This window comes from Hypomesus transpacificus, chromosome 9 (genome assembly GCF_021917145.1).
Source record: "Hypomesus transpacificus isolate Combined female chromosome 9, fHypTra1, whole genome shotgun sequence".
Classification (NCBI taxonomy): domain Eukaryota; kingdom Metazoa; phylum Chordata; class Actinopteri; order Osmeriformes; family Osmeridae; genus Hypomesus; species Hypomesus transpacificus.
The window spans coordinates 17333986-17358127 of NC_061068.1; the positions used below are offsets into that span (position 1 = coordinate 17333986).

Below are 24142 nucleotides of genomic sequence, written 5' to 3' on the forward strand. Positions count from 1 at the left end.
TTAATGAATTGATAAAAAAATTATGACAGTCTTGTCTTGTGTTATATACAGTCATGAACATATATTTGCAACCATTTTCCTAATTGAAACGTTTCTAAAAATCGCTAGTTTGGTGCGTTAATGTTACAGTTCTGAATTGCACAACAGTCCCGCATTTCTTTGACTAGCATGTCTACAGTTCTAATTAAACTCCATTAGCAGCGAATTTCGTTTAATATCAGTGCATAACGCTACTTGCTTTGGAGATATGGATACGTGCTAGATGACGTACCTGTAACCAAGTGGCGTCCCATTTCCTAGGGCTATGTAGCCCTTACCCCTTACTTTCGAGGGCCAAGGGGAAGGGGTAATAGTTAAGGGGAAGGGGTAAGGGGGAGTATTGGGATTCGGCTTTAGACTGTGCAACTCACCATGCAAAACGGATGCAAAACGGTCTTGAGTGGCAACGAATCCGCCCAATAAGCAAACAATAATCACCGCCTTCCACACCCCACATGCTCCCGTAACTCCTATTTGCGTCGACACTCTTCCCCTCCAGAAGGCTCTAGGTCTGAAGTTACCGATGTCTCGCTCTCCCCGTTCGCGACAACCCATTTTTGGACGCACTATCTACGCAGCTGTTTCGCGGGGCGGGGTTGATAAAGCCTACTGATACTGTGTAGAGAGTGTAGAGATGAGGACAAAGGTTCAATCGTCGATGGTGTAGACTTGTGTTTAATTTAGGTAGTTTGGTGCTACGAAACAAAATAGGTGTTTAGCTTGCATAATCTTTTTGTGCTTTATCGAGGTTGTTATTTATCCCACAGTAAGTTTTCCGTCATTTGGAGCTTGTCAAAAGCAAGCTAGACTGAAAGGAAATACTCCGAAAATGCCTCCTATTGACAAGGATACCGGACGGAACGATCTTAAAACCAGAATACAGCAGCTGATTGATTCAAATCAAGTGCTTGTATTCAGTAAAACCTTCTGCCCGTATTGTGTCAAGGTAAGAAGTCAAAGATGGTGCTAGCTAGATTTATCGGAACCGGCACTCTCCCGCGAATGTTGCCTCGGCTGTGTTGTCACTAGGCTACCCTTGGATTGGAAGCTACTGTTGCTAACGTAATTGGTTAGCTAGTTAGCTAGTCTAACGTAGTTATATATATCAAGGTATCATATGGCATACCAGGTCTCCTATGACTTTGTGGCTAGCATCTACGCCAGCCATTTTATTTGTATTTTACTTGGAGCCGGAAACTGCAGTTGATGTGGTGGCTGCCCACTGTAGCTAGCTTGCTAACTTGATTTAAGGTAGTTAGTAGCTAACAAGGTAGCTAGTGTTACATATATAAATGTTTAAAATATTTTGTTCTTACCAAATAACCCAATAATAGCCTCAAAGCTGTGTCGAACAAATGCTGGCAACTATACTTCTTATGTTTATTTATTTAAACCTAAGTTTGCTAGCTAGCTAACTAGTTTAAGTTTACAGAAACCTGGCATAACCTGGCTGATCGATACGAACGTTAGCTTCGTTTGCTAAACATGTTGGGTCAAATGTTCGGTTATATAAAACACCTTCCACGTTGAGAACAACTATCTAACGTTTAGTGCTTTGCATTCCAGGTAAAAGATCTTTTCAAAGAGCTGAACGTGAAGTGCAATGTGGTGGAGTTGGATCTCATTGGTAAGGGGCTAACCTAATACAGTTCAATGATAGCTGTCAGCAATCGGTGGATGAGTCAGCAAATACAACTTTATAATTGTGTAGGGCAGGCTTGGGAAGTTGCTACTCATACCCATTACGTTGTGCAATGTAGTTGTTGAAATGGTTGTTTTGTAAGATGTATGTTGTCATGCAACTTGGTCAACATTCAATGTGTACATTTGTGTTACATTTTACATTACATTTACATTTAGTTATTTAGCAGACGCTCTTATCCAGAGCGACTTGCAGTAAGTACAGGGACATCCCCCCCGAGGCAAGTAGGGTGAAGTGCCTTGCCCAAGGACACACAAAATAGCTTACTGAATAACTAATTTGTTGACAGTAACAGTCACCTACAATATCTAAGACTGTAGGCCTAGTGTATTTATGACAACAGAACATTGATTAAATTACAGTCCATGTACATTTACATTTAGTCATTTAGCAGACGCTCTTATCCAGAGCGACTTACAGTAAGTACAGGGACATTCCCCCCGAGGCAAGTAGGGTGAAGTGCCTTGCCCAAGGACACAACTTTATTTGGCGCGGCGGGGAATCGATCCAGCAACCTTCTGATTACTAGCCCGACTCCCTCACCGCTCAGCCATTTGACTCCTTCCTCCTAATTTTAATGAGGGGAAAGGCATATATCGCGCGTGCCATAACACCAACAGCAGAATGGTTATCCAAATAACAAAGAAGTGTACAACACTCGTGTTAAAAACCGTGACCAATGCCAGTCTCTCTTCTCTGCAGAACGCATTAGTCTATCGCATAAACTAGCCCCTCCCCGGTCTGACGGCAAAGCCCACCCAACCAAACGGTTATGGCAGATCCAGAATGGCTCTGGGCAAATCCAATAGTTTAAACTTTAACAGAGTACCTGTCTTCAAGGAAGTTTACGATTCTTAACGGAGCGAGCCCACACTCTCTGTACAAATGAAATGCATGAGAGTCTGGTAGGACCAGGCTAACTTCACCCTACTTTCCTTGGGGGAAATGTCCCTGTAATTACTGTAAGTCGCTCTGGATAAGAGTGTCTGCTAAAAGTAAATAACTTGGACAGGGTTTTTCCTGCATTGTAAAGGCTAAGGCGGCCCTAGCAGAAATGGCGTTCCCTGTATTGCTGTAATTCGGGCATTCCACGAGCCTGTGCTGCTAGTTAAGTTATATGCTGTATCAGTGGAAGATGAAGAAAACCTACGTATGCTAACTTTCAGAGACTAAATTACTGAACTCGAGTCTGGAGAGACGGAGAAAACGGACGCGTCAATCGAAGGAATTCAGTAAGCTGGGGGGCCCGTTCTCCGTACGTTGCTTATTACATCCGAGATCAAATGACACATCCAAGATGACATCATCTTGCTAATCATGATCTGGCTAATTCGGTTCTTTGAACACCCATGTTGTTTATAATTAGTATAGCTGGATGGAATTATGCGTTGGTCTAAAAGGGTGTATGTATCGATAGAAGAAACCTTGATCAGCAACGCTGCTATTGGCTGCTCACATAAGTCTATGGCTGCTCACCGTGGCCAAAATGAGTGCCCTGTTTTTCCCGCAACAGAGCCAACATCGCAACCGCTTGCTCAAAGGTTACTCCGAATTTGAAGATTTAATCAGAACAGAACACCTCAAAGTCTGCAAAATCCAAGAAAGAAGGCTGGCAAAAAGTAGAAGACGAAATTAAATGTAGAGTAATGACCACGCGTTTTATCGCTTATTACAGTAAGCAAGGCCTAGGGTTTTTTAACTTTTTTTTTTTTCTCCATACTTTCATGTTTTAATTTGTCATCTTTAAATCATATGATGTGGTTTCAACACATTTATTATGTAAATGACACCCTCACAACCCCCTTTCAAAAAGTATAGGCTAGCACATCGCACTGTGCTTAAGGAGCCTATCTATCATGCAATGAGCACTTAATTCGGTTTCATGTTAAATTCTGCTAATTATTCCTGCACCTTCTGCAACATGTTCCTGTAGTAAAAACGGACTAGACATGTCTGTGACAGACTTCCTGTATAACCTCTGCTTGTAAAGCCTCAATCTAATCGTGTTAACATAAAATAAACCTGCTCCCGAGCAGGTTTAAGCTTACGGACCTGTTGCTATGACAGCAAGTCCAGGATGAGCTTCAAAGAACCAAACAATCCAAGATAATGACAAATTGTCAACAATCAAATCCAGCTAACTGAGTTAGCGACGTACGGAGAATGGGCTGCTGTCAACCGCCACAACAACAACAATAACTAGAGGGTACAATTTCTGGGGAAATTGTGCGGTGTGCTTGCTTCGGTTGCAGAGGGGTCCGTTTTTTACTGACATTTAAAAAACTGATATTTCTGTATATTTTATATAAAAATGCACACTTCATATTTATAAAGATTACATAAATTTAAAAACATACATTTGTTGCTGCTTATTAACAACTCAAAATGTTAAACATGAAATATTGAATGAAACAGTTTTCTTCTCATTTACCCTGCAAGAGTGGTGATCGGCTATAGCAGCCTCATAGTTTAATCAAAATGAATAAATTGGGCAATCCGGTGTATTTATTTTTCCTAATCTCTGATTTAAACGTCCAATAAGTTTTCCCTTCTCGTGATGTTTTCAGGCGATTAACCTGCTCATTGCATTAATTAATTAATAAAGAACCCCCTTTGAAGCTTATTCTAACAACTTTGTCACCGGCAGTATCTCAGATGGAATCGCAATTCAAACATTACCATCTGCAAACTGGAAATATGCCCCCAAAAACTAAAATAAGCTGGACATTTATATACTTTTCATTCAAAAAAAGTTTACTGCAAGCAATAATTGTCAGTAACAACGCAAGGTCTCAGTTTAGAGCCCTGCGTGGAGAAGCTGACCCAGATAAATTGTACCACTATAGACTACAGAGCAGGGCTCTATGCTAATGTTTTCCCCAAGGAGTACATGTGCTCCTAAAATATTTTTTTTTTGGAGCACACAAATAAATTTAGGAGCAGTGTTTTTATTTATTTATTGTATTCGTTTATTAAAGGCCATATGGCAGGTTAACCCCCACTGTCAATTAATGGGTACATAAAGCACTCAAGACATGTATATTATACAATACATCTCCAAATGGTGTCTCAAAATGGTGTTTAAGACCAGTTTTTGTCATTTTTTGTGTTAGCATTAGCATGTTAGCAAAATTCGACGATTACGTCGTATTGGGGAATCGTGGAGCAGAGTAGCCTCAGTCTAGTACTAGAACTATGGCGACTGACCGGGATGAAGAAGAGGTGGCAAGAACCACTATGTAATGATGGCCCGCAGCCGGCCGTCAAAGCCAAATAGATGATTCATTTATCATTTATTAAATGATTTATTTATTAACCCGTTAATCAGTAGCGTCACATATATGTGATCGTTCGAAAGCGGGCCCCACAGAGTACCGTCACTCGTGTGATTCTGAACATTCCAACCGACTATTTTCCGATAGACACAAACGCTATAGTATGACTTCAAAATGTACAATTAAGAGGCTAACAAGTAACATTAGCAGGTAGTAGCATTGCTACGAGTATTATGCTAGGTTGCTAGGTAAAGGAAGCTAACTAAAGCTAGCTAGCTTTTAAGCTCACCAGAGTGAGCTTAAAAATGTCACTCTGGTGGAAGCGTCGGTAATATTTAGAACTCACTCATCTAAAGGTTAAACGGTTCATTGTACCGAGGAGAATGAGTGTAGAGTTAATGAAGTGTCCTCCTGGTGAGTTGTTATCATTTAGCAACGCAGCAACGACCCTGTAGCTCGTTTATGAACAGCAGTGCACATATAGAGGGTTTTCACCGACGCGTCATCAGACCGGAAGTCGCCATCTTGGAGGCACTCCGCATCATAACAAAGCACTGGCACTGAAGTATATCCCGAACGTCGTCAAGGAAAATAGTGAATTATTGCCGCGTTTCAGGTTGTACAAATAGGACAGATCGTGAAAAACATTTGGTATATTATCGACTTCCAAAAGTTATTAAAAACCAGGGAAAGGAATGCCAGAGATTGTCAGAGGAAAGGAGGCGCTTGTGGTTGGCAAAGCTCAACCAAGATTTACGAGGGAAAAATCTGGACAACATACGGATTTGTTCGGCACATTTCTTGTCAGGTATTGTGAAATGTTTATTTCAGCGGCTCAAAACTAATTTTCTATTTAATGATAATATTTTTAATAGTAAAAACAATTACTGCTTTTATTGTTTTTACTGTGCGCTTATTTTACTGATAAGATGACATTTACATAATATAATTCATATCAAATTACTGCATGTGTATGGGTTCGGCGAGAAAACCAGGTAGTTAACAATATCGGGATATCCAACTAAAGGCAGAATCACCGAGTCGTCACGGATCCAAGTAGAGGGAGCTAACTGGTAGGGATCTGCACCGCCAATAAATCAAAATTTCTCAAAATATTGACCCTTCTCTTGTGGTCCAAGTCCTTCCCTATATGCCTTTGGATCTTGGACGTGTTTTGATGACCATTTCGGTCGTTTAGACATGGCTACAGTTGTACCAAAGAGTATAGAATATACGTTCTTTGGTTGTACTCCGTTCAGTTGTTTACACCGAGTGCCTCCAATATGGCCGCGCATCCGTGTTACCACCCAGAACGTGACGTCGGTGAAAACCCCTATAGACAATTTATTTTTACTGTCAGTGAATGGCACCGAGTGGAAGTCAACGTTTTCTTTATATCTAGTGATCATTCAGTGCCTGACATTACTTTTTGAGGCACTACACTAGCCTACATTTACATTTCACTTTTCCATGCACAAAAGTCATGTCCGGGTAAACATTGTGCCTTTGCCTGCTCGTAAATCGACTCCGTACTCGCCTCTCCCCTGAGCATGTTTACAGGGCTGCCAACTTTTCCAAAAACCTTGGTGTGAGATTTGGTAGCCCACCCCGGGCGAGCTTTTGCGAGCTTCACTCCCCCCAAAGGCGAGTTTACATGGCTGCATAGCCGCGGGGAACATATTTTATCAGGGGGGTGCTGGCGGGGGCTTAATGTTGCGGGGCGGCAGGGAGGAACTGGGAGTAACAATTGGCCCTGGACTTTGATCCAGACCGGCCCACCAGAACTGGCCCCCATATACGCCACCACAGCTGCCCTGCTAATGCAAGCATAGTCTGTGTTCAATGGGATGCGAGTTAGGGAGTTCAATCCTTAAAGCGAGCGCGCATAGCGCGCAAGCCGAAAAAATTTTGGCCTTTATTTGAGCGCAAAATAGTTGAGCTTCATGTAAAATAAACAGCCGTTTTTCAATTGGTGAAACCTTGTCTAGTGAAGGTGATTTCTTTGTCTCTTAATTTTTCAGCCCCACTCTACGTTTCTTACTCTGGTTTTCCATAGTTATTCTTTTCCCGGTGCTGCCGAATGCCAGTCCGCTACTGCGGAGCTGTGCCACGGTGGTGGATTTTTAAGTCATATCATTTTAAATTCTCGTGCTGTCAGGGGGTGCTGCAGCACCTTCGAGCACCCCTAGTTCCAGCGGGCATGCACGGCTGTTTGCGCGTCAATGTTGCTTCACTCGGTTAACCTGCGCGTCGCCTCGTCCGTTAATGTTTACAACGTTAGTTTGGCTACTTGTTTGGCGTTGCCTTTTCAGCGTGAGATATACAAGGTGTGGCGTGAGAGCGTGAGAAATGGGTAAAATGAGTGTCACACGGCGAAACCGTGAGAGTTGGCAGCTCTGTGTTTACATGCTCATTTTCCTGAATAAAAATGCGTATGGCTAATGCAGTTGTGGCTTATTTTCTTAGCAGTAGCCATGTAGAGCTAGCGTAATCGGCTGCTTATGTTTGCATTGTGTGGTGGCGCACCATATCCTATAGGATTCCGGTTCCAAGTTAATATGCAATATTTCTCCATGTGTGTCTTTCGTTTTTATTGAGGATAGCCTACCCAATGTGTTTAATTTAGTCCAACGTAGCCTACTTTTTATTTCACATAATAATAATAGGCTAATCGCTTTTCCGCCAAATTAATAGCCTACGTCTGAAGACGCAGCGTTTTTTCAAGTTCATTGTCTTTTCGTCATGTTAATAAATTGATCTTTAATTTGTTTTCTTTATTCAACCCTTATTTAATCTAATAGTATAAATAAGTCCCAATTATTGCCAGAATGTGTGGTGGTTCATGTGTTTACTGTATGCTTTGCGTCACGTCAGGCTAATTACATAACGGAGCCACGTTAACAAAAATAGATTATCCGGATATTCGAAAATAATTTCGGATACTATTCGAATAGTGTAATCAGTTCAAATCTCCATCCCTACTGTATTGCAGCTTCGTCCCAATATCTCTACAAACCGTGCAGCTAATTTGACTTGAACGGGGGCTTATTACTTGAAAGAGGAATTATTTACTGAGTCTTCTCAGTTACATTATCAGGGCTTGGAAATACTGTGACTTGCTAAAGTAGCAAATGGCTAGTAGTAAAACATAACATTTTATAACAATTGCAGTCGGTCAAACAGCTGCAAGACCCAGTGAAATGTTATATACAGCTAGCAAACTAACTTTAGCTAGCATCGCTAACGTTATTGGCTAACTCAACTTCGGTAGGCTATCCTCTGTATTTGCAAGCTGGCCAGTGCAAGTAACATGCCATTTTATTTTGTTTAAGTTTAAACTTGTCCAGTGGGGCAAGTACATTCTCTTCCACTTGTCCTACAAATCCACTTGTCCCGGACAATCATGTTGTTGTAGTTCAGATAAGTAGACTACAGGGTAAACGTAGACTACCGGGTAAACGTAGCTCTATCTAGAAGACATCATGCTAGCTATGGGCTAGCAATGGGCTAACTTGCCAGTCCCACCTGCAAAATCCCCCCCAAGATCATCCCAAATAAAATATTTTCCCCGACGTTGTAAACACCTTTCCAATTAGATGTCCCACGTTTTGATGGTACTAGCAGAGCCCATATTAGACATTCTCTGGTATTAGCCTAGTGTTTTTTCTAATCGATTTCAAAGGTCTCAAAGCAGACTTTTGTATGTTGTCTCCCCAACGTGACGTCATATAATGCATTGTGGGGGAATGAAAAATCATTGCAAAAAGTAGTTACTTTTTCGTATTATATTGTGTTTTGTGACACCCAACAACATCAAATACAATGGATAACAGTTTAAATGTTTATTACCAACAAGCAAACGGCGCAAATTCGTTGGAAAAACTAAAAAGCAAATATGGACTTCAAACAAATGAACAAATTTAATGCATATACTTTGTGTGCAAAATCACACATCGGCTGAAATTGGCAGCACCAGCATACTCTGCACCAACTCCAGTATGTTTTCTTCTCTTACCATTAACTTAATAAAACCAACCTTTAAGGATACCGTACACACTCAGTACTTTTGGCCTACATTGTAATCAAGCCTGTAGGGGTCCTTTATCAACATGGTCTCCCACAGGCCATTGTAGGACTTCTTTGAAATTGTGGTTGACCAGGGTTTTCAGGCCCTGCCACTCATCCTGGATTGCAGCCAAGTTGCACCACTTAATTGTTATTAGTAGTATTTTATATAGCCAGCTTTACTGAAAGTGTATTGTAAGATATAGCTTTTTAGATTCTAAATGCAGCTACAGCTAGACTGTAGCTAGCTCAGCTAGCTCTGCTTCACAATATTGCTGCCTAGTGTTATAAGTTAATGTAATACATAAATGTTTAATAAAGTATCAGACATCCAACTCACCATCAACCAATTGATATTGTGTTAATATTAGTGCTGTCAAACGATTACAATATTTTAATATATAATGTCATAGTTAACTCGCAATTAATCGCACATTGTTATCTATTCTAAATGTCCCTTGATTTTTTTTTGGTCCCATAATATTTTCGAATTTGTATGCTCTTATCAACATGGAAAAGTGGATTGGATTGCTTAGTGCAAATGTTTTTTTTAATTGAAAATAATATTCCTATCACCTAGCTTTGACGAGGGGGCGGAGAATTCGCATCAGCTGTGTGCTTGGCCATCAAGTGATATTTCAGACTGGACGTGCTGCGATGATAGCTCAATTCACAACGACAAAAACACACAGATCACTTTGGTCCTGTCAATGGAACCATTTGGCAACTTTTTTTAAAAGTATACTTTCCATTCAGAATCTTATTGGCATCCATTTTGGCGTCTCGCGCTTGCCATCCATTTCTGGTACTTCATTGCACTGTTTCGTGTTTTGACAACAGTCTGTCACTCGCGCACTGTGCTCGTAAATTATTTTTCAAGTTCGCACATACCTACTTTTAGGCTCTGTGAGTGGAATACTCGCACTGTAGAGCTCTGCTGCGGTAGCGATTGCGTTGCTAAAATTCGATTTAACGTTCTGTTGTACAGTTTAGGCTGAAATGCTTTAATGAACATATTGACAACGTTTAGGCTGTTGCAAGATAGTTTCCAGGGATCTCAGCTAGGATCGATACCTGCCTTACAGACATCTCCGCCTGGATGACCAAGCACCACCTCCAGCTGAACCTCGCCAAAACGGAACTCATCATCCCGGCCAAACCCTCCGTGTCCCACGATCTCTCAATCACGTTCCCATTCTTCTCATGATTGGCTACCCGCAATGTTTGGGGCTATCTCGTTATGATCAGTGACCTATGCACTTTTGTAAAGCTCTCTTTAGGAAGTCGCTTTGGATAAAAGCATCTGCTAAATGCATACATGTAAATTTAAGTTTCACCTATAAAGACTTTTGGTTTGAGGGAAGTGGTGGACATGTTCTGTCGCCGTTTGGCTTCCTAAACAGCTGTGGAGTTGTTTTTCTTTCTAGTGTGTCTCGGGTACAGAATTGCAGTGAGCTACACCGTTTGAAACCAAAATCCAAAATGTGTTTGTGAGGCATGTTTATTATTTAACGATTGAAAACGGTTGTATCACAGACCGCTGTCGTACGTCGTCCAACAGAGGCTAATGATGCTAACGCTTCAGTGATGTGAAATATCAAAAAATTGACTGTTTCCAAAAGTAGATCTACCAATAATATCAGCGTATATCGTATTGTACATTGTATTTATAACAATGTTAAATGTGCAAATAGTTCAGTTTTGATTTTGTTGACACTTGGAACTCTGTTGGAGATTACATAGAGAGCAGAACATTTGTCCTCCTAATGTACCATTTTATCACCCTGGGCCTCGTATAAACGTGATTCTGGCACATCCGTAACGCACAGTAGGCATGACGCACGGATCCATCTCCCAAGGATTCTCACGTTTCTTAATTTCGAGTCTTACATCGGACCATTTCCTCTTAATTTCTTCAATGGTCCGGTTCTCCGAACCCACACCATTTACAGATCTAGTGACAGGTTTCCACTTCGCCGACTTTCTTTTGTTGCCGATACCCTGGCCCAAACGTAATTTGCAAGCGCAGAATTCCGAAAACGAAAACCCGCGGAATTTCAAATGGAATGCATTGGGCTGAGGCAAAATTTGTATAAACTTGTCAACTCCTATTACGTCCCTATTCTTTTGAAACATATAACCTGTAAAAACAGAGCCCATTGCCACCAGTGTCTGTGATAACAATCGAAGGAAGCCTGTCAACCCATAAACTGATACAGTAACGTTCACGTTAGACTAGCTAGCCTACTAGTCTGTAGCCAATATTAAAACAATAGCCAAAAATCCCAAGATTCAGCCTTGAAGATAATTGACTCGGAAACACTTATAAAACACTTGAGGACGTTATTTAACATGAGTTCCCCTAGCCTGCCTTTGGTCCCCCAGTGGCAAACATTTTTGATGGGTGTAAACCAAGCCCTGGGTATTTTTCTCCGCCTTTGAGAAAATGAAGGTTTGAAAATCTGCTCCTTGTGACGTCACAAGGAGCCAGGCTACCGCCCTTCTATCTGCTTTGCCCGCCCAGATAATCTGGCCCGCCCATGAAAAACTGAGCTACGATCGTGAAAAGTGCGATATCTGTTTTTCCTGGAGAGACATTATGGCTAGCAAACGAACGAAGCAAAGCAGTTGCTCAGTGTTTGGATGTACAAGTCAAAACAGAAGTATTTTTTTAGTTCCTTCATCCAAGCCTCTGCCCAACCAGTATCTTAATTTAATTTTCGCTGGAAATGTACTGACACAACTTCCCAAAGTTAAGTATGTCTGTGCCAAACATTTCAGCCACTACTGTTTCCTCAACTTGAGCCAATACAAAGTTGGCCTTGCTGAAATTTAAATTTTGGATCATTACTAACTGTCCTTGGTCAAGCTACAAACCTTGGACAAGTACGTTAACTAACACTATCATTTTGTTGCTTTACTGTATATGGTTACCTAGCTTGCTACCCTTAGAATGTGTCTGTAACATTAGCTTTGCAGCTAACAGCTGAGTTACTGTTGCTAATGTAAAGTTTAAAAATGTTCTCATGAGTTTAATATTGCAGGGTATAGATCAAACATTGTTTATTATTTTCAGAGCATTCCAAACAGTATAAAAGTAATCATTAGTTGTAATCTTTAATTATTGTTAACTAATCAGTGGTTAAGGACAGGCCTCTTCACTTGACTACCGCTGTGTGTGGGACAGGACATTTTTATATCACAGCCTGTTAACATAGCTAGCTACATGTTATCACCCTGGCTTTTGCCTGTGGAATTTCTGCAGCTGTCTTGTTGTTTCAGGAAGCTATCTATCTCCCCGAATTGATGTTCTACTATAGGTAATCGTGCGGGGGTTAGTGACATTCGTGACATTAGTGACTGGCTAGCTAGTTAGCCACCATTAGCTTCACTCTTCACCACAATGACTTCAACCTAAACAGTCAAATGGAATGTTCGTGGGGAATACAAGCAACGCAATCGGGACAAAGACAATATTCACGTTTTTTAAGGGTGGGTAAATAAAGAAATGATAAATATATATGCGAGCTGTGTGTGCTTGCCTCGTCAAGACACACTCAATTATAACAATTGCCCCAGCTGCACCGCAAGCACTAGTTTGTTCATAATCCTTATACTTTCGCACCCAATAGTTTGTGATACTCAGACATCAATGTTCTAGCCTGACGTTGTCATACTCATAATTTTAGAATCAGTCAGAATATGAGTCTGAGAACTCTCCGTTGGGCTTTGACTACAGGGCGTGTTTCAAACGAGCCTGGAAAACAAATGCCTCTTCGCTCAATTGGATAGATCTACAACCAATCAGAGCAACAGAGTATGTGACGTATGTTAAGCACCGCATAGTTGTTGTCAACAGAACTAAACTACAAGCAGACTTGAAGTATGCTTGAAGAATAAATACAAACGATTTTTGCCGGTGTTGTAAAATTAATTTAAGGGTAGGGGGAGTACTTGTTCACACGGTCAACTTTTTTGAGCGAAACAATAAAGGGCAATGCATATACGAACAAGTTCTCCGTTTAGGATTACAACTCCACAAAAGAAAAGGAGAAACCACAATGGCCATTGGGTTTTCATTGTGTCCCATCTTCTTCGCGACCATCGGGGCCAGCTGATAAATTCAACTTTTACCGAATCCCGTAGGAAGGACGGCAAAAACATCTTTTCCATCGACAAATGCCTTGATTGCGTCTCTCTGTTCCTCTTTCAAAATTAATGCGCTGTCGATGTCTTCTAAAACAGACTCGATGGCAGAATCATAACAGATCCCAGATCTCCAGCGGTAGCCATGTTTGTTCAAAACAAATTCAACTTAAGCGCTCTTGTGACGTGGGTGATTACGTTACTGTTGATCATCTGTCCATCATCGTATAAAGACCGCCCTGGCAATTTCATTGGTTCGCCCAAATTCTGGTTTTCTGTAGTTGGTCCCCAATACGAGACCCTCCAGACCCAACTTCCTGACCAAATTTATTTTGGGGCGGGGAGAGGTTGGGCTGGCAGCCAGGCTATCAATGTTCATCATTACACACCAATACTCAGTGCTGTCCTGAATACAAATTGGCTTAAAGTTTAGTGTATGCTCTAAAACTTTGGCTTTGGTAAATATTCAGAACCTTCCAATTGGCAGCATTCAATTTGTTTTGCATTGTTGTTAATCTATTCCCTGAACTTCTTTCATTAGGACTGGCAGTGCAATTGGAAGTTTAGGGTGGATGAATTAAGAGTTAATCAAACCCGCTCTCACAACTGCTTCATTCTTATCTCCTCTTAGATGGGGGTTCCGACTATCAGGCTCTGCTGCTGGAAATGACGGGCCAGAAAACCGTCCCCAATGTCTTCATCAACAAGACTCACATTGGCGGATGTGACAAAACCATGCAGGTATGCATCCTTGCAATAAAAAACTATTCTACCCATGTCGATGTTAAAACTTAAATTTAAATTTTATTTATGAGTTAACAGTTTATTTCTGTTGTTTTAGTCTCCTTCAATGGTGGTTGATGCTTTTGAATGCTATTATTGCATTCTAATATTGTGTAACACTCATTGTTTGAATGCCAGAAACCAAGGTTGAGTGGTTCTATTTGAGTGTTTAACAGCTTGATGCAGCAAAACTCATATTAACATATTAATGAATGTCTTGTTAAAGATGCCCTAATCTCCTCCTACTTTGTATTTTTTTGCTCAATTTACTAATCGTTCACTTTTTGGTGTTTTTCAATGTTTGGAGATTTTATTCTGTAAACTGATAAGGTGGCCTTTTGCCAGCTTGATACAGCATTTATATTTCGGATACAACTGGTGTCCTTACCTATCCCTGCTCATTTGTCCTGTTCACCTGTAGCCTGCGAATAGAGATTCTGCTGAACATGGATTTTGATAGATATTCTGTATCTTAGTTGCTGGGAATTAGTTTTTGGTGTTAAGGCTGAAATTTTCTATTCTGTTTTCACGGAGACGGACACAGGGAACCCTCTCCGATGTGAAACACCCTCGGAGAGCTCTACGTGCACCTCCTGATTTTTCGGACTATCCGTCCGTTAGTCCGTAATTTTACAGATACCCCTTGGCTGTGATTGGACTAATTTGTGGCGGTGTGCCACAGAATCAACACCGGCCGCCACACATATTTTTACGCTATTTAAAACACGCAGCGTATTCGTTCAGTTGCATTTCCTTTCCCTGCTCTCTCACATACTCACAGTCACAATGTCATCACACGTTAGCAACGACGCTATGTGATATCAGCGACCCTTCAGCATTAGTACCGTAGCTAAGTCTAGGAAAGTTGAGGTTACTTTGCGAGGTACCTACAACATGTCTTAATCTGCAAGACAAGTGGCTTCCCCATCGTTCTTTTGGTGAGCTGTCTCACAAGCCCTACTTACCCGGCGTCATGGAGCCGACCAGATAAATAGTTATTAAGCACTAGCGTTGCTACCTGCACAAATTGTCAAAAATATTTTCAGGCTTCAAACAGTGCTGCTCAAGCATAAATACAAGGTCAGGAAGAGCAAGAGGTAGATTCGTTAGGCATTGAAGAAAGAGTAGGAGAGGAGGGCAGCATCCAACATAGCTAATACATACATTTAATAAAAAACTTTGGTGCAACAAACCCCAACTTTCCTTAAGGTGAGGTTAAGTTAGTCAATTTTGATATCCATATAATTGTATCATACTCACAAAACCATTTATGAATGTTGTATTGTTATATTTTGAAATATAAGCAATGCATGAACATTTGAAACACAGAACCCAAAGTTACCGGCCATTTCAAACCTATACGTAAACCTTAGGACTATACCCAACTGGAGTAACTGACTAATGAGTGAATTCACCTTCACAAATACACCCTATTTTTCTTGTGGATTATAAAAACATATGCCCGCTTTTTAGTAGGAATAAATCTGAGGTGAACGTGTCACTCCTAACCTATTCTTGTAAATCAGTAATTCACTGGACCACAAGGAACTTTGTTCTATATGGATTGTTTGACATCGACAACGGAACTTTTAACCCTCACTAGGGCTGTCCCCTTCTGATTTTTTTGGTCTGAAAATTGACTAATAGAAATTTGAAACGCTTTTTTCTTTCACAAAAAAAACAATGTACAAAATGTTTCGAGATCTCACTCAATGGCTGCTGGACATTGCAGATGCAGCCGCTAATAGCCTAGTAATAATAAGACTCGTATCACCAGTCCTGTTGTAACCGAACGCAGATGGTATTTAGTATATCTTACAATTAGGGCTGCAACAAACGATTATTTTGATAATCGATTAATCGAACGATTATTAGATCGATTAGTCAATTAATCATCTTTTTTTTTTTCATCAATTGATCAGAAAGCTTTGAACGATCATTCAGCTTTTGCAATTTGTTAAAACATTGAGTTATAGTTATTCTAACTAATAAATAAAACCAAGAAATCACTTCAGCTTTTGAAAAAAATATATGTATTGCACTTTGAGCCAACTGAACAGGCTATTACATCTCTTTTTGTCCAATTGTATTCAACCTAAATCAAAAATGCTCTCTAAGCATTGTTTCAATCATGTTGCTCTAAAGTATATATAAAAGATAAATAAACAAAAGTAAGTCAGTTGTATTACAGACAAAAAAAGTAGGAATGTAAACAAATCTCTTGTAAGACAACAGGGTTCTGTTCAATGAAAAACAGTGAGTAACAGTATCATTTCTGGACTGGCTCTTTGTTTGTCTCATTACAATGGTCGTATACACTGAACTGTCAAACTGCTGTCTGTGGACATGTTGCTACGGTGTTGGTAGGCCTATCCGTGAAATACTGTGTAATTCGTTATTATCAACTGGTGTAGCTAACTAGCCATCCAGCTTGAGTACACTCACCTCCTGCCGTTTCCATCTCCTCTCGTGCGGGGATGCTTTCTTTTTAAATGTTCATGCATACACATGAAACAGAAATATTTGTCGATAACGTCGACTAATCGTTGCAGCCCTACTTACAATGTACTACAAATAAAAAATATTGTTTGTTTGACATGCAAATCATCAGAGCGAGCTTAACACTGCCTGAACTTGCAGGATGCGAACTTACGTAGAAGCTGAGTGGGGAACGGTGCAACAGAGAAAGATTTTGTTGTCTTGGCCGGAGAAGATAATGTCATTTGATTTGGATGTGATTCTTATAATATGCATATTCAGCTGCAGATTTGTGTGCATCTCACACAAATCACAGCTGCCCGGGAGACAATGAAGGAGGAGTTACAGGAAACAAAAGCTGAACTATTATCTGCCATTCATAACCTGTTGAAGCACCCCAGAAGGTGAAGGCCACAACCCAGTCCACAGACGACTGGAGACGCTGAGACATTGATGAAGAGAGGAGAACAATTGACAGAGAATTAGATCTGCATTCAATAAACCAAAACCCAAGAGACCTGTACTCACCTAAACCACCCCTCCACTCTGAGTATGTAGCAAAAAAACATACAGAAATATATCACCCTCCCAAACCATCTCCATGCCAAGCTGAAACGAATACAGGAAGGACGAAGACAACAGATGACGTGAAACAGCTGAGCAGAAGGGCTGATCAGAGGCCTGCTTGACAGGCAACAAACTGAAGACCACGCCACAGCTACAACAGCTTGCCAGACCCACAAGGCCTGGCACTCAGAAACTAAAGACTCCCTGCACAATTTGTCGGAATACACAAAAAAAAGGCCAACAAAAACCCAAGAGTAGGGATGGGACTTAAGTTTTCATGTTTGACTGTTAACGTTATTGAACAATTAATAGATTATTTGCTAAGGCATGACGTCATTCCCCCTCCTCCCCATGGTTTTTCCCCCACCCATCACCCCCTACGCATTAAGGTTAAACACGCACACAACAGGACTGATATTTCTCCAAAATAGCTTTATTAAGGAAATATGCTATTTTGTAGTCTACTTTATTTTTCACAGCGTATTATGCCATCAGATGGATTTTAACAGGTAGCGATTACAACGCATCACTGCCTGGCTACAGCATGTTCACATGTTCTCGGGTAAGACGTGTGCGCAGTCAATTCACTGTCAGTCCGGCAGCTGAAAAAACTTGTTCAGACGGAACGGAGGTCGCGGGTGTACATAGATTGCACTGTGCCAATTTAGCCAGTCTTGGATATTTCTCTGCGTTGTTTTTCCACCAGTCTGCGGGATTTGAATCCAGGGGAGGTGGCTGGTCGTTGAGGTAGCTAAAATGTTGTTCTCATAATGCGTGGGAATACAACAATTATTCATTAGGCTTGGATTTTTATTCAAATGAATTCGTAATGACAATTAATCGATCATCGATTATTCATTACCAACCCTACCCAAAAGCATTCTATAAAAGGTTCAGGAAAGCCTATTTCGCGACAGATGATCAACCCGGTGGAAAACAGACTCCCATGTTTAAGTCGGTGTTCGTAAACAACCTCTCCATATCCATAAGACCCTTCATGATGACCTTCGCAACCCATGAATCCATGATGGCTATGCAGCTAAGAGACATGGCATATAGGTCATGGAAAAACAACAAACCCCATGAACAAAATATGTGGTGGAATCTGATTAACACCTATAACTAGGAGAACTCCAGAGACCCTATGAACCCAGACCCCACCTACAAGCAGCACTCCTATCACGCACGAGACCAGTCAACAAGACCCAAACAGTATCAAAATGAATACAACAGGCCACACCAAAACAACTATGGACAAAAGCAGGAAAACTTAACAAAAACACAAACCCCAAGAGAATCCACCAAGGAAGAAAAAACTTGAGGAGGACATGAAACACATGGTGAACACCATCAATGAGATAGCGAAAAGAATGGATGACAGAGACGAAGAGGAACCGTCAAACTCGGCATGACTGGAAGGTGACACTGAACACACACCTTAAGTACTCCTCATTGGATAGGAAAAAGAAAAGATGACCTAAGAACACCACAAACCCACAAGAAGAAGACCTCCAGAAACAACAACACAGAAACAAGCCCCACAGTTACACACATTTCAGGGTGAGCTTTCCAGAAAAGGAAGAACTAAAAAGACCAAAGAACTGCTGACTGGACATGATCTAATCAACAGACTGAAACCCCTCATTTACTTCAGACAAAACCAGATGTGGACCCATGTCAAGAAGCCATACCCACTGCTTCACCCTGAAGTCTAGAACACAGGCTTCACAGTGGAAGTGGACATCCCACATCTCTCACAGGAGGACCCGATCCATCGGTTAGATATCCGCTCCAGACCGCCACAGTGCCACACCACTCACCCATCGAGACACAAGGGTCGAACAGAATCAGCACAACGCCATGATCGTCAGGTGCCATCAGAAACCCACCTGCAACAAGAAACATCACAGGTCCAAAAGAAGCCACATGCTGCCAACTGGAAGAGAGTGCAGAGAGTAGGAAGACCTACCATGGCTGCCAAGCATCCCAGAAGAAGCACCCCATCTGTGACAAGCTGGCAAAATAACACCGCTACCCGCGTACAACAGGCCATGCACAGAGGCCTTGTCTGGCCTTACAGTGTCCTCCACAATTATTGGCACCCCTGTTTAAGATGTGGTCGTGGATTTAAAAAAATTCTCCTTAAAATAAAAAAAACAGAACCCAAATGCAAAAAAAGAAAAAAATCCAACCTTTCATCTAAGTACATTACTTTAGTGGTAAAAAAAATAATCACACATTAAAAAAAAAAAAAACTTGAAATCATGTGTCCCACAATTATTGGCACCCCTGATGTTAATACTTTGTACAACCCCCTTTTGCCAACAAGACAGCACTTAATCTCCTCCTATAACATTTCACACGATTGGAGAACACAGAGAGAGGGATCTTTGACCATTGTTCTTTGCACAATCTTTCTAGATCATCCTGGGTCCTCTCTTATGCACTCTCCTCTTTAGCTCGCCCCACAGGTTTTCGATTGGGTTGAGGTCTGGGAACTGAGATGGCTATGGGAGGACCTTGAGTTTGTGACTGCTGAAACATTTTTGTGTAGACTTGCCCATATTTTCAGTCAGAGGAATCATTAAGGAGTTTAAAACAACTGGAACAGTGACAAACAAGGCTGGAAGAGGTCCCATGTTTATTTTGCCACAACGCACAGTGAGGGGGATGGTAAGAGAAGTAAAAAAAAAGTCCTAAGCACACTGTCACAGAATTGCATCAAAGAGCGGCATCTTTGGGTCACAGTCTCCAAAACAACCATCAGACACTCTCTACATGCCAACAAGCTGTTTGGGAGGCATTCAAGGAAAAAGCCTTTTCTCACTAACACTCACAAACATAAACGTCTGGAGTTTGCTAAGCGGCATTGGGACTTCAACTGGGATCTTGTGCTTTGGTCAGATGAGACTAAGATTGAGCTTTTTGGCAACAAACACTCTAAGTGGGTCTGGCATAAAACAAAAGATGAGTATGCCGAAAAGCACCTCATGCCCACCTTGAAGTATGGTGGAGAATCTGTGATGCTGTGGGCCTGTTTCTCTTCCAAAGGCCCTGGGAACATTGTTAGGGTGCATGGCATTATGAACGCTTCGAACTATTGGGACATTTTAACTAAAAACCTGATGGCCTCTACCAGAAAGCTTAAGATGGGTCGTCATTGGGTCTTTCAGCAGGATAAGGATCCAAAACATGTGGCAAAATCTACACAAAAATGTTTCAGCAGTCACAAACTCAAGATCCTCCCATGGCCATCTCAGTCCCCAGAACTCAACCCAATCGAAAACCTGTGGGGCGAGCTAAAGAGTAGAGGGCATAAGAGAGGAACCAGGACACTGGATGATCTAGAAAGATTGTGCAAAGAAGAATGGTCAAAGATCCCTCTCTCTGTGTTCTACAATCTTGTGAAATGTTATAGGAGGAGATTAAGTGCTGTCTTGTTGGCAAAGGGGGTTGTACAAAGTATTAACATCAGGGGTGCCAATAATTGTGGGACACATGATTTCAAATTTTTTTTTTTCTAAATGTGTGATTTTTTGTTTACCACTAAAGTAATGTACTTAGATGAAAGGTTGGATTTTTCTCTTTCTTTGCATTTGGGTTCTATGTTTTTTTTTTTTTTCAAGGAGAATTTTTAAAAATCCACTACCACATCTTAAACAGGGGTGCCAATAATTGTGGAGGGCACTGTATATCAGCAACCCTGACCCGGCAAATACTGTCATAAGACAAATATGGCTCTGCAAATCTACCCCAAAAATTGTGGACAGAACATGACTTACTTTGAGGTACTGTCATCAATAATGGGCTGCAACGCCTCATGAGCAACCTACACTGGTCCTCAACAAGTAAGACAATGTCTCCAGGAAGTCAAAGCAACCACTTCCACTTCTATCTCTTTTCTTTCCTTTCATACTAAGGTATATCACTTTTGCCTAAAGGAACTTAGTAATAGGACCCAAGTTAGCACCCATTGATTCCTACATTAAGAGTCTACTCATGCCAATGTGTACAGTAGAAATGCTGTTGTAGGGTCGTGTTGTGTTTGTCTTTTCTCTGCTCTTCCTCACATGCCAACAGCCCAACTATGTTGAGTCATTGGAGGTTGCAAGCAGGAGAATATGTAACACAGACAAACCACGGTACCATTCACACCTTTCTCCTACCGTTATCTTCCAGGAGGAGCTTCAAAGCTTCTGGCCCATCATGCGGTCAGCAGGTAGACCACATGGTCCTCCAGTATTGTGTGTCCAGGAAACAAAGGAGTCTGAGGAAAACTAACTTTTCATGGATTTATAAACATTTCCCAAGGACTACTCGACTCATGGACACTCAATGACAGTAGTTGTTGTGATATAATGTGTGCTTTTCTCATTGTTTAAAATGTTGTTTTAACGGCTTCTCTGTGGTTAAAACAACATCTAGAGCAGTGGTTCTCAAACTGTGGTACGCGTGCTCCCTTCTAGTGGTACGCGGAGGAATATCAGAAATATATAAATACCTTAACTATGATATCATTGTAATGTCATTTTAAAAAGTTTTGCCTTCCCTATGATATTTTTGTTTCGAAACAAAAATAAATGTTGGGCTAGCTGACGATTCTCGGGTATTGGCCCATGCAAACATCCACGATAGTTGCTGCGCGAACTGTGTATCTCAATAGGGCAGGGATCCAGACTGCGACCAAATGGTTGCGACCAGTTTTGAGACAGTGCAAGCATTGTTTACAAGCACTCACGCATGTGTGACCTACAAATTTGGAATATATTGAGTGTGCACAACGTCAGCACACGGTAGCAACAACGCATAGATAAGACGTCCTTGTACAGCGATATCAGCGAGCCCTCAGCATTAGTTGCCTACCGTAGCTAAAAGTCTTGGAAAGTTTAGGCTATTTTTCACTAGGTTCCTACGAACATGTCTTACGTAATCTGCCAAACTAGTGGGTTTCCCATCGTTCTTTTGGTGAGCAGTCTCGAGCCCTTCTCATGGAGCCGAGCAGCTAAATACTTATTTAGCATTAGCGTTGTTAACTACTGTATCCCTGCCTGTGTTATACTCAGAAAGTGTTGTGGTGTAGGAGGACTGTTCGAAAAGCGCTGCACCATACATTTAAGTTATTTAGCTAAGACTTGCATGTAGAGTACGTAATGTCACATTAAATAATGTATCTAAACTCAAGTTTGTGTGGTGCGTCGCTGTATATCAGTTGTAAAAATGTCAGTAAAAAAACGGACCCATATGCAACTGACGCAAGCACACACCACAATTTCCCCAGAAATTGGGTACAATTTCCCCCTCTCTACATTAATAATTGCATTGCAGATCGATATAAGGTGTACCCCTAAATGTTCTGCTTGCGCTCCAAAGAAATTCAGTCCTAGGCTACTGTATCCTAGTAAAAAAAGTTTGTCTGGAGCCCAATAAGGTATAGCCTACGCTACTGTATATTAACGTTGGTCATGATGGTGGTACTTGGAGAGTCAAATATTTTCTGAAGTGGTACGGGGTCTAAAAAGTTTGAGAACCACTAATGTAGAGCCCCACCGATAAAGGATTTTTAAGGCTGATATTAGGCTACAAATATTTGGTGATTTAAAAATCAGATATTCCGATTTATCGGCAGATATAATAATATTTGTTTTATCCAGAAAGGCGAAACAAAACTAACTGATTTCCCCAACATTAGTTATTTGTAGTTTACATTTAGTCATTTTTAGCAGACGTTCTTATCCAGAGCGACTTACAGTAAGTACAGGGACATTCCCCGAGGCAAGTAGGGTGAAGTGCCTTGCCCAAGGACACAACGCACGGCCAGGAATCGAACCAGCAACCTTCTGATTTATAGCCCGATTCCCTAACCAGCCATCTGACATTATTACATTCCTGTCATTATTTCCTCACTAATATAATGGGATAATCCAGTTTAAAAATAAACTTGTTTGTTTTATTGTCACAACAGAACAGAGGAACATCAAAATATATTAGGTTTGATAAATAAAATGTATAAAAATACAAACTCAGGTTATGAAACTTAAAGTCCTTTGAACAAAAACACACAAAAAAATAAAATCTATATATTAATATTCATTTATCGGCCATAATAAATGCCGATACCGATAGTTTGGAAAATGCCTAATATCGTCTGATATTATCGGCCCGTCGATATATATCGGTCAGGCTCTAGTTTGATCATAATTTCCCTTCAGGAGAGGTTAAGTTAGTCAATCTTGATATCCAAATAATTTAATCATACTAACAAAACCATTTTTGAATGGTGGTATCGTTGTATTTTGAAGCATAATCAATGCATGAACATTTGAAACACTGAACCCAAAGTTACCGGCCATTTCACCCCTATACGTGAACCTCAGGACAATGCCCAGCTGGAGTAACTGTGCAATGAGTGAATGAAACCACCTTCACAAAGACACCCCCCTTTTCTTGTGGATTATAAAAACCCACAACACACAATCACGCCCACTTTTCAGTAGGAATAAACCTGAAGTGAACGCTTCACTCCTAATCTAGTCTTCTAAATCAGCAATTCACTGGACCACAAGGAAGTTTAAAACGACAGATCCTTTTGTGTTCTATATGACTTTTTGACATTGACAGAACTTTGACCCCTCTTCTTCACACGACAAAGGTTACTGCGACTAGCTACATTCCTTACTTGTGATATTGACGTTGTGGTTTCTCTGTCTGTGTTAGATTTAGATTACAAGTGAATTAACCTAACTCTCGTTAGGATTATCATTATCGCTAGATTGTCCACCATTGTTCCAACGAGGCCCATATATCCCTTCCCCCTACAAACATGCTCTTCACATAGCCATCGTGTATCCCACTTTCATTGTGCTATTCAAACCCAAGACTAACCCATAACTTCTCTGGTATTGTTCATTATATAATTACATTTTCTTAAATATATCATTGTGTATAATACTCACATTATCCCTCATTTTATCTGATCTGCTCTATTTTCACAGAATTCATTACTTAAGATTAGACTGATTATTTCGAAGGCTATTAAACAAGGTTTCCTCAGCCTCTTTAAACACATTCTGAGGTTGTGCACCCAGGA

The 24142-nt window shown here is 40.9% G+C and overlaps 1 protein-coding gene across 2 annotated transcripts in view; it reads left to right on the top strand.

Annotated features, from left to right (window-relative positions):
* The first annotated feature begins 528 nt into the window (after positions 1-528).
* txnrd3 (thioredoxin reductase 3) overlaps positions 529-24142 on the top strand; it is a 50303-nt gene continuing 26689 nt past the window's right edge. The window contains exons 1-3 of one of the 2 annotated variants that reach the window (XM_047024952.1): positions 529-985; positions 1606-1666; positions 13859-13968. In XM_047024952.1, coding sequence (XP_046880908.1) covers positions 869-985; positions 1606-1666; positions 13859-13968 — 288 coding nt within the window. In that variant the 5' untranslated portion in view covers positions 529-868. Of the gene's footprint in view, positions 986-1271; positions 1291-1605; positions 1667-13858; positions 13969-24142 lie in introns of those variants that run through there. The other variant, XM_047024953.1, reaches the window with a different exon arrangement.